The sequence below is a fragment of the Haplochromis burtoni genome, unplaced genomic scaffold, assembly GCF_018398535.1.
Source record: "Haplochromis burtoni strain Fernald_Lab_line unplaced genomic scaffold, NCSU_Asbu1 Contig_510, whole genome shotgun sequence".
Classification (NCBI taxonomy): Eukaryota; Metazoa; Chordata; class Actinopteri; order Cichliformes; family Cichlidae; genus Haplochromis; species Haplochromis burtoni.
The window spans coordinates 271312-283021 of record NW_024582871.1 but is presented as its reverse complement, the minus strand read 5'-3'; the positions used below and the strand labels follow the sequence as shown (position 1 = coordinate 283021).

At 44.2% G+C, this 11710-nt stretch overlaps 1 protein-coding gene across 6 annotated transcripts in view; it reads left to right on the top strand.

Annotated features, from left to right (window-relative positions):
* Nucleotides 1-11353, top strand: part of adcy3a (adenylate cyclase 3a) — a 69475-nt gene extending 58122 nt beyond the window's left edge. For 5 of the 6 annotated variants that reach the window (XM_005947259.3, XM_005947258.3, XM_005947260.3 and 2 more), the window contains exons 18-21: nt 831-944; nt 3194-3320; nt 5205-5329; nt 9709-11353. In XM_005947259.3, coding sequence (XP_005947321.1) covers nt 831-944; nt 3194-3320; nt 5205-5329; nt 9709-9888 — 546 coding nt within the window. In that variant the 3' untranslated portion in view covers nt 9889-11353. The remainder of the gene's footprint in view (nt 1-830; nt 945-3193; nt 3321-5204; nt 5330-9708) is intronic. The other variant, XM_042214001.1, reaches the window with a different exon arrangement.
* Nucleotides 11354-11710: the final 357 nt, after the last annotated feature.

The following is an 11710-nucleotide window of genomic DNA, read 5'->3' as shown; positions in this document are numbered from 1 at the left end:
GGCCCAGTTTATTTCTCTTATCATTGTTGTGAGGAGGCCATAAACAGCATTTGTATTTTCTGTTGTACAGCTCATTTGCTGTTATGGATTAAAAGTCTGTTTTGTTTCTAAATAGCTGATAACTATTCGCTGACAGCTGCCAACATCTGTGAACAAATATAATCCTATAACGTTGTTCTATATAGTGAAGTGCATCATGGGAATCCCCCAGCAGCCTACACATATTGCAGCATAACTAATACAGGTGGGGTTGTGGTGGAGGTGGGTTAGAAAGTGGCTTGGAGATGACCGCCAACTTTAACCAAGCCAAATTGGTTTACATAACGTGACCTTATGACGTTAAACAAATCAATGTGTATAAATGAGCAGAGAAAGCAGACATTGAAATCAGGAATATATCTCAAATATCTGTGAGCTCGCTGACGTTCTGCAGTGATTCCAGCTGTGATTCGTGCACTAGAAAGAGTCGTGGATGAAAAAGACACAAGAACCATAAACGTTTCTGTACATTAGTTTAAATCTGATTTTACTTGAAGTCTCTAATTATGACTTGGATGGTGATCAGACCACATCTACATGTTGTCATTGCAGAAATCTTTTAATTCCCAAACGTTCATGTTTTCTTTCAGCTGTGTGATAGCAGACCCCTGACGGTACGGTAATATTGAAAACAGTTACAAACACCTCGATATGTCCGTTTTGTGGTGAGATGAAGTTGAAATGCAAGTTGCTCAGATGGCCAGGGTGCAGTGCTTTTTAAAAATGGTTGCAGCATGTTTGTCTGTGCTTTCATTGTCAGTAACACAACCTCCCACTTGTCTCCATGTCAGCTGCTGGATGAGCCTCAGTTTCGCTGCATTACAAAAATCAAGACTATTGGCAGCACATACATGGCAGCGTCAGGTGTCACCCCGGACGTCAGCAACGGTTACAACTCCATCAAGGTCAGTGTGGTCACATGACTTCTTCAGCTTCAGTGTGTGTCATGGCTGACAGAGCCAACATAATTGCATCTTAGTGTGAATAGATCTAGATCTGCTGCAGGTTTGGTGCAACTCTCTTTGTGGAAATATTAATTTGATTAAGATGATCTGATTAGGATGCAGGTACAGTTTACTGTAGTGCAGAGGGCACAGCTGAGACAGCCTGTAACTCAGTTATTTCCATGGTAACGTAGATTTTTCATAATTTATAGGAATTTATAGGCTGAAGTCTTAATAAACAATCAGTGAAATGTTGCAGATTCTTTAGTTAGTTCAGTTAGTTTGACAACAAATGTAATGATAATCTATCTGATTTACTATGAATATAAAGAAATATTTAAATTGGACAGTTAAGGAAAAAACCACCTCACTCGACAAGGATATAAGACAAATGTAACCTATGTTCTAATTAAGGCTATAATAATGGAAGATTACTGACCGTGCACTGAGCATAATGGAGAGTTAAATTACGTGTTGAGTGCTAATAGATAATAGGTTTGATGTCCTTATTGTGGTGACGACATCCTTAAGTCTAAAATGTGTCCCTCAGGTTTGATGTTGAGGCTTTCGATGCTTTATTGCATTTTCACTTTGGATAAACGAGCTTTGGTCGACACAGTCGTGTTAGAGCACAGGCTGCGTTTGTGTGCTGCTGTGTTTTCCAGTCTAATCTTTCCAGAACACAGTCGCATGCTGTCGCACACCACAGACCACATGGTTGTCCCGACGGACAAACTAGTGGAGCTTAGTAATGGTAAAAGGACTGGTTCTTCTATAGCACTCTTCTACTCTCCCGAGTACTCAAAGCGCTCTACACAACTTGCCACATTCACCCATTCACACAAGCACTTTCTTTATGCTTATCTAACTACATTCACACACAGTCATGCTCCGATGGATGTATCGGAGAGCAGCTCTGGGTTACTATCTTGCCTAAGGATACTTGACATGCAGACTGGAGGAGCCAGGGATTGAACCACCAACCTTCCAAGGCGACCTGCTGTACCTCCTGAGCTAGAGCCACAGTCAGTGTCGACATTCTGACTTTTGGCAATGATTTATCAGATCAACAGTTTGGTCATCTTGAAAGAAAAATCGACGTCAGCTTCACCAGAGGTTGGTGTTTGCAGTGGACACGTCCAGGGATGCATGTAATCTACTGCTTATCTACTGTAACTGATCACACACAGCACTTTACTCGCCTCATTCACCCATTCACACTCCAAACTGGGGTCAGTAGCTTTTCCAAGGATATTAGTCATGCAGACTGGAGCAGATGGGCATCAAACCATCATCCTTCTGATAAGTAGGTGACCTGCTCCACCACCTGAGCTACAAAGTTTAAACGAGCTAAGGCTTTGGGTTTTTTTGTGGGCCACATTCTACATATACGTAGAATTTGTGTTCATTTTAGGCATTTTGAGTAGTGAGTCAGTATTTACATCAGGGGTGTCCAACTCCAGGCCTCGAGGGCCGGTGTCCTGCAGGTGTTAGATCTCACCCTGGGTCAACACACCTGAATCACATGATGAGCTCATTGCCAGGCCTCTGGAGAACTTCAGCACATGTCGGGGAGGTCATTCAGCCATTTAGATCAGCTGTGATGGATCAAGGACACGTCTAAACCCTGCAGGACACCGGCCCGCGAGGCCTGGATTGGACACATTAAACATAAGAACACCATTTTATTTGCACCCGTTGAAATCCTTGTTTTAGGATTCAATGCTCACGTTTAGGCCATTTGGCTGGTCAAATCTGGTCACATTACAATGTGATTTGACCAGTCCCACACAGAGATGTGACCTTTTATTTTCCTGTTGAAAGCCTCGTTTTAAGGTTCAACGGTTTTATTTTCGAGTTTTAGGTGAGAGTGAGGCGCTGACAGAACGAGTTAGTGATAGTTTAATGCTGAGGTGAGAGGCTTATACAAGCATTAGTGTTAATATCATTATAAATACAAGCACAACAGAGAATGATGAAAAATTAAAGGCTGAATTTAATAGCCTAAGAAAATGGACTCACGTGACTGAACTGCTTGGTGGTTCAAAGTTCGTCACCAGGAAAAAAGACGCTCACTCCCAGTTATCTGCTTGGTTGTTTTTACACAGAAGAACCCAAATCAATAATCCAGATTTAGAATACAGTAAAGAGCTGTTTCCAAAGTGAAGCATTTAACCAAGTGAAAAACTGAATTTGCTTTTGCCTGACAGAAGGAAGAGCTGTCGGACACCGAGCGCTGGCAGCACCTGGCAGACCTCGCAGACTTTGCGCTGGCCATGAAGGTTACACTTATGAACATCAACTACCAATCATTCAACAATTTCATGCTGCGCATCGGTACGTCCTAATCTTAAGACGGTTGAAGGGTTGCATGTTAGGTGTGTTGCTGTGCAGGTCCGTCAAAGATATGTTATCTCTCTTATGGTCAGTGGATTCAAACCATGTAGGAACAAAACACAACAAATAGTTGACGTCAGGAGCAAAGCTGAACTTGCAGACGTCATCTTGTACATGTTGTGTTCATGCTGTATAGCATTCATTCACTTAGCATTACCGTAGTTTTAAATGAGTAATTAGCATCTCCAGTTTATTTATTTTTTGTTAAAACGAAGACTATTAGAAACATTACAAAAGGGATTTTGACCCAGAAGGAATCATGTCTAAAACATGAACTGAGTGTTGGCAAAAAAGGAGAAATCACAGCCACCAGTCCCACATGGACATATGACCTTTTATTTTTATCTAAATGTTCTCCAGTGAATTATCAGGGAGCATGCAGACTACCAGAGCATTCCTCTGTTACTCTGCGTCGCAGACAAACTTCATCGTGGGTTTGATATCTGAGTTGGAATCATCCTGAACTAAAATGAGATCTTTGCTTTCGATTGTGACACTTGAATTAACTTTAAAATATAACTTTGAGTATAACTTTCATACACTATGCCCTGACCGGGGAGAGACCTGGTCTGTTAGAAAACGTTTACTTCTGATTGTAAATAAGACAGACAGTGAGCAGCATGTCAGGGAGGCTGAGGTTGTGGTGGAGAGGACGTTCTTGCTCCTGCAGGCTTCACTGTCTTATAGAGTCTCAAGTGTCATGGAACATGAAAGATTCAATAAGCAAACATTAGATCGAAAACTACATTTATATCATGTTAGTAAAATTGTAACAAAATACAGCATAACTAAGGGAGGATTCAGGGTCACCTGGTCCAGCCCTAACTATATGCTTTAGCAAAAAGGAAAGTTTGAAGCCTAATCTTGAAAGTAGAGATAGTGTCTGTCTCCTGAATCCAAACTGGAAGCTGGTTCCACAGAAGAGGGGCCTGAAAACTGAAGGCTCTGCCTCCCATTCTACTTTTAAATACTCTAGGAACAACAAGTAGGCCTGCAGAGCGAGAGCGAAGTGCTCTAATAGGGTGATATGGTACTACAAGGTCATTAAGATAAGATGGGGCCTGATTATTTAAGACCTTGTATGTGAGGAGCAGGATTTTGAATTCTGGATTTAACAGGAAGCCAAAACAGGAGAAATCTGCTCTCTCTTTCTAGTCCCTGTCAGGACTCTTGCTGCAGCATTTTGGATCAGCTGAAGGCTTTTCAGGGAGTTTTTAGGACTTCCTGATAATAATGAATTACACAGCCTGGAAGAGTTTTAAATGCTGTAACTAAGTTTAAGGTTATAATTCCTCCACTGTTATCTTATTCAATGCCATGTGTCCACACAGTGCAGAGCAGCTACAGGACCTAACCTCTACTTCCACAGAGTCCCATTTTCTTGTTAATAGTGTTACATCCTCGCTGCACATGTCACTCTTCTGGGGAACCAGCTTCCAGTTTGGATATGGGAGACATATCGCCTCTATACTTTAAAATGTAAGCTCAAAACTGTCTTTTTTGATGAAGCTTATTCTTGGCCCTCCCTTAGTTATGCTGCTGGGGGCATAATACACTCTGTGTGTCTTTGTCCTGTCCTGCTGCCTTCATCCCTGAGCCACGTTCTACTGGAGGGTTTTTAAGAGGGTTTCTTCTTCCAGTTGTCACCACATGTTTGGTCATATGAGGTTGTCTGATTGGGGTTTTCTTGTTATTATTGCCGAGTGTTTACCGTACATAAAAGTGCTTTGAGGCAACTTTTCTTGTGATTTGGTGCTAAATAAACAGACTGAAGTGAATTAAAATGAAAGTCAACACGTTGCATATTTCAACACTCTCTCTTAGGTCTAAATAAGGGAGGGGTGCTAGCTGGAGTGATTGGTGCTCGCAAACCCCACTTTGACATCTGGGGCAACACTGTCAACGTGGCAAGCCGCATGGAGTCCACAGGTGTGATGGGCAACATCCAGGTACTGCTTCACTTCAGACTTCTGCTTTATCTTATTCAAATAACCCCCAAAGAGATTATTGTAGAGAGGAGGTCAGATAAATAGTGTAAAGTTTCTTTTAAGCAGTTTTAAGATCACAGCAAAAAGTATCTGTTGTGCTATGAGGAAGACTTCCCATCTGGCATCTGAGGCAGAGTAACCAGCTCAGCCGCTGGTTGTATACAGATGTGATCTAGCACTATACCGTTCTTCCCAGGAAACATCTTTCTGATTCCTCCACCAGCGACATGACCCTGGGCAACTGAGGGGGCACGATTATGACAGCTTGGCCTATGGCACGGTCGTGTGTTGAGACTTCTGTTTGGCCTGGATGCTTCAATCTTCCACTGGTGATGATGTTACCTTGTCCAGAAACCACCTGCAGCAGTGAGGCGTCCTGCTGCCCCACGAGCAGCAGAGTTGATGTAATGGATCAGCAGTATCCAATGATGCGCAGCCAAGAGGTTTCACATTAAGGATCCCTTCTACCGCACTGAGTGCCATGCGGTGACTTAGGAACAATGTGATCCTCAGGATGATTGGAGCGCAGACTTCCCTTATTTCCCTCTCACAGGTTCATCAGAAATGTGTGTGGTGGATTAGTATGGAAGGTAATCTTCTGATTTACAAGATGCACCTGAAGAGTGGGCTATATGGTGGAGAAAGCCTCCTGCAGCTCTCGAGACCTGCCTCAGAAATTGGATCTATGATTTGAATATACATTGAATGGTGTTCTCGACAGGAGACACAAGGCCAGGAGGAAAGCGTCTGAGCACAGAGTCAACAGCAAATCAAGGTGTGCAGATCTGATGATTAGGCACTTAAAGATTATCCCTCTGAGGCGCTCATGTCAAGCAGTCAGCTCCAGTTGGACAGAATACAGGTTTGTGGACGTGGAGTCTCTCTGTGAGCAGATCAGCCACTGCAGCGAGGACAGGTGTGTTGGTTGGGAGGGCCAGTGCTCTGAGGTTTGTTGCTGTAACATGGGGGCCCAGCAGCAGGCTGGTGAAAGATCATGAAGCTGCTTCCCCCTTGTGACGCCGTTATCCAGGTTTTCCACTGGTATGATATATTTCCACTGGGGAGAACTGGTGAGCTCCTGGATTTCAGCACAAATGGAAGACCTTTTAACAGGACTCAGACTGCAACTAACCCAGCGCAGTAGTGGATTCAGTCCATGGTGCTTTGCAGCGGTAGAGCAAGCTGAGTTTGCAGAGTAGTCTGAACAGCTCTGAGCTCCAAACGAAGCATGAACCATTTCTTCTGAGGAGCTACCTGGGATCTGGCCGTCAGGAAAGTGCCAGTTGTGGCAATCCGTGTCCTTGTGTAAGCTACAGCCACAGCTGCTGTGGTGCACATGATGGTGTGGAATGTACCGAATCCAGTCGAACCATTCCCCCTCCTCTGGAGTCAACTTCACCACAGATTTCTCCAGTTTGTGGAGCTCCTGGTTGTACGTCTGTGACCTTCTGGAGTCCTTCCATAATCACATGTCTGTGTGAGTAAGGCCGAGTGTAACCATCTATCAGCTTACTGTCGTAGACTACTGTGGGTTGCTGCAGTGCCAAACCCAGCTTGGTGCAGACTGCTTCTGGCCCTCCAGGCCACAGATCACTGGCCAAACATGAATAATAAGGTGAGGGTGATCTGATCCGATCATGGGTCTCACCCAGCTGAGACCTTTAAGGGGAAGTCGTCGGTGGTTCTTCTCAGTTGTTTCCACTGGGCAGGATTGTTTAGCTAGGGCTAGTTGTTGTGCTGTGAATGACTTCGATATTTAATGCCTCACCTTTGGCTTTGCTTTGGTGAACATATCCAGTGATATCCTCCATTCAGCTGTAGGACTTACTGTCGCGATGGTTTATTGGGCCACAGCCTTGTCTGTCTGGGCAGGGCAAGGAACTTCATGGGAGCGGACAATTTTCTCTCCAACCTGTCGTCCAGTGTTGCAGAGGTCTGCATCTATGATGAGCGTGATGGTCAGCATAGATGACACTGGATCCAGCATTCATGGTAAGAATATTAGGGTTTTGTTCTTTAGCCTTGGCAAGGCAGGTAGTGCAAGGAGGCGTTGCTCACCACAGGTGCTGCTGGGTTTCTTGAGCATGCAGCAACATGTTTACGTCACATCTCCAACATTCGTATCTCTGATCCAGTCCACCACAGTGGCCACGTCTAGCCTGGAGAAATCCTTGGATCCTCTCAAGTAATGCTCCTCACAATGAGGATCGAAACACTCTCTCTTCTTCTGTGACGCGAGCCTTAGAAGATGGATGGGCCACAGCAAGTGGTCTTGTGGTAGTGGCTAATAAACTACCGTATTTCCCGGACTACAAAGTGCACCTGAATATTAGCCGCACAAGCTAGAATCAGGGGAAAATCCTGTTTTGTACATACATTAGCTGCACCTGACTAAAAGCCGCAGGTGTTTCAATGTTGACTTATCATATGTAAGAGAATATGCACAAAGCGAATTGTCAGGAAAGAGATGGCTGTTTGGAGACACACCCCTTTTATTAATATTTTGAAAAACAAGTTATGGGTACATATTTGCATAACTTTTTAGGTATATGTACAAGTAGCGGTAATTACAAGTACGAAACATGTACTGTGCTTCATAAATGAGTAACAAATGTAGTACATAACAATAACCTACAGCACACCAGAAAAATAGATTCGGACTACCTTTTAGGCTCAGGTGCAGTGACACGGCTTTAACAAGAAGAAAAGTCAGTCATTCACCATCTTTCTCTTCTTCCTGCGCACTAAAACCACCAAAGTCCTCTCCTCCAGTGTCGGATACAAACAGGCTCAGGATGGCTTCGTCATCCACTCTCAGCTTCTTTCCTTCGTTGTCACTTTCAAAACCAAAGAAATCCTCGTTGTCAGTGTCAGAGTCGAACACCCTCAGAAGGGCCGTGGCGGTGTCCTCCTCTCCATCATGCAGCAGTCCAGCCCTTCGAAATCCGTTGGTGATCATGGATGTTTTCACACTTTTCCACGCTGTCAGATTCCACCGGTGGAGTTGAGCATAACTTGCTTTTCGCAAGTTTATCGCCGCTCGTCATCCACGCCTCCCGCTGAACGCGTAGCGCTACTTTGAAGTTTGTTTTTCGCGCTACTTGTACGGCACTATGTTGCCTGGCGGATGGACACGTGACCAACATACCACTCTTGAACCCCGATACTGTGTGTCTGATCACATGCCCTTCCGCCAGGCAACGTAGTGCCGTACAACAGCGGAACAAACAAAACAAATCGTCTTACGATATGACAAAAATCATGGACAATCCATAGAAAAGAAGCACCTGACTAAAAAGTAGCGGCTTATAGGCCGACAATTACGGTACCTGTGTTCTTGGTTTGACAGTGCCTACTGACTTTCCTCTCCAGTGATGTAAGTGCAAGTAGCCTTGGTTGGGGCAGTATTCCCAAAGTTATGGGGTGGCTGTTGCTCAGGAGGTAGAGCGGGTCATCTACTAATCGGAAGGTTGGTAGTTCAATCCCTGGCTGCTCCAGTCTGCATTCCATATACCCTTGGACAAGATAGTAACCCGAAGTTTCTCTACGATGCATCCATCGGAGTCTGAATGTGTGAATGTTAGATAGAAAGCACTTATGTAAAAAACCATTTACAAGTTTGGTAAGTAGTGGGTCTACATGGGATCCACAGTGGAGTTACCTCTCTGCTACTCCGTTGACAGTAGTTAGCATCCCCACAGGACAGACCCGCTTCAAAAGCTTGAGAGTCCCCTGCCTTTCTGGGCGGTGTGCACAGGACGGCACTGAGTTCGCTTGTACTCCTGTCCGAGAGCCCTCAGCACACTGATATATGCAGTTGGGTCACAAATGTATCGTTTAGCACACTTGATAACTTCAGGTGAGCTAATAAGATCTTGTAATCCTCGGACAAATGCTTATGAGGACCAAGAACATCACTCAGTCCTTCCTGTAGCAGGGCTAAGCTGCTCTCCTTCCCAGAGCTGAAACCAGTAAGATACTTCTAACATGCTGGGTTAGAAACTCTAATGACCAGCTGCTGGTGGCACAGGCTTAATGAATCATGATAAGGTCTACTGGGCAAAAGAGGGGGGTGGTCTGGTTGAAGTGTTCCAGGTAGCCCACATACCTGTGCTGGCTGCAATAACTCTGGGTACAAGAGCTGGAGCAGGTCTGGATGCAGGTGTAAGAAGATAGTCCGGATGTGGTGGCGCGACTCTGGCGACAGATGCCGATGCATCCATATTGGCTGTCGGTGACCAAACATAACCAGTGGAGCTTTTGAATGTGCAGCTTTGAATTGTTTCCCCAACTGGACAAAGCAATGAGACATACTTTTGTACTCTGTGTGTTTCCCTCAGGTAGTGGAGGACTGCTACAACATCCTGAAGGAGTATGGCTTCCGCTTCGTGAGGAGAGGGCCCATCTTTGTGAAGGGGAAAGGAGAGCTGCTCACTTATTTTCTGAAGGGAAGAGACAAACAAGGCTCATTTATCAACGGCTCCTCTGTCACTCTGCCACATCAGGTGGTGGATAGTTGAGGACTTATCTGTCTGTCACACACTCATGCACTGATCGGTCATAGGCTGTGTGAAGAGTCGTGCAGGGGAAAGAAGTGAATTGATTTAAAGTCCTGGGAAACCTGAAACTATAACTGAACCGAAGCCTAATTCATTTACAAACTTCATAAACATGAACTGGTGTATTCTCTGTCTGTACAGAAAGATGTACAGATGCCACAAGAGTCTGTATTTGATTTTGAAGATGATTTCAGTTTAGCAGTATATATTTAAATCAAGATGTTCGAATAAATTGAGAAGATTAGAAGCTGAGGGCACCAAACAGATAGGAGATTAAAGGGAAACCTGATTCTTTGACTGTGACACTGAGGGGACTGATCGATGATGCTGTCAAGGTTTGAAGTTCTTACTTCTTAAATAAGGAGTTACATGGAAATTCATAATATTGGGTTAAACAGGTTAAACAGAACTCTTGCTTTGGACGGATACTGCAGAACAAATTATTCATCATTTGGAAGTTTTTTTCTTTTTGTCCTCGTGTCACCCTTCCTGAAACCATAGGCACAGAAACATTTACCAAAAGGAGACTTTAGTGTAATGAAACACCCAGTAACACACCACACGGGTCAAATCTGTGCAGATTTGTTTTATAAACCACTCCGTTTGATGACAAATGCACTTGTAGCTTAAAATGAATCCAGGTACTGAATATACAGATAGTAAAGTATTACAGTGTTACCTCAGACACACAGCTAATACTACTGACGTGATTTCTCTGCATCCTTAGATTTGACAGCAAGAGCTCAAACTGGCCCATTAACATCCTGGGTGGCTGTAGCTCAGGACGTAGAGCAGGTCCTCTACTAATCACGAGGTTCACCGTTTGCTCCCTGCCTGCTGTAATCTTCATTGGGCAAGATACTAACCCCAAATTGCTCTCCAGTGCATCCATTGGCATGTGAACATTAAATAAAAAGCACATAAGCATAAAAAACGTGCTGGAGCACGAGGTATAAAACGAGTCCCTTTACCATCCTGCACAGCTTTCACTCCTGGATCAGGCCATGAAGCTCTCCCTGCTGCTCCTTCTGTTGAATCATAGTTTCTTTGTTTCCTCATTTAGAAACATCAGGACCTGTCTCTGCTTCAGCACTTAAACCGATGCATTTAAGAAGCACTCCCCTTTAGCAAACCATGGTATGTGCAAAGGAAGTGTTGCTTTTGTTACAGCAGAGATTGTTAGCTTTGGCTGGTACAGTCCAAGCAAACTTTTAAACATTTCTCTCTCTGTCTCTCTCACTAATCTCTCCTCTGGAGCAATAAAAATGTATTTTAGGCATAAACTTAAATTTTACTGCAGGAGGTGAGTCAGTAAGATAGATCATTGACTCAATTCAATTTTATTTACACAGCGCCAAATCACAACAACAGTCACCTCAAGGCGCTTTATATTGTACAGTAGATCCTACAATAATAGATACAGAGAAAACCCAACAATCATATGAGCCCCTATGAGCAGCACTTTGGTGACAGTGGGAAGGAAAAACTCCCTTTTAACAGGAAGAAACCTCCAGCAGAACCAGGCTCAGGGAGGGGCGGGGCCATCTGCTGTGATTGGTTGGGGTGAGAGAAGGAAGACAGGATAAAGACATGCTGTGGAAGAGAGACAGAGGTTAATAACAGATATGATTCAATGCAGAGAGGTCTGTTAACACAAGAACTTGTATATAAGGAGCTTTTGAATTCAGTTCTGGATTTAACAGGAAGCCCATGAAGGAGAAATCTGCTCTCCTTCTCAGCACAGACGAGACACACAGTGGCCACAGCCTGATCATCCGACTGC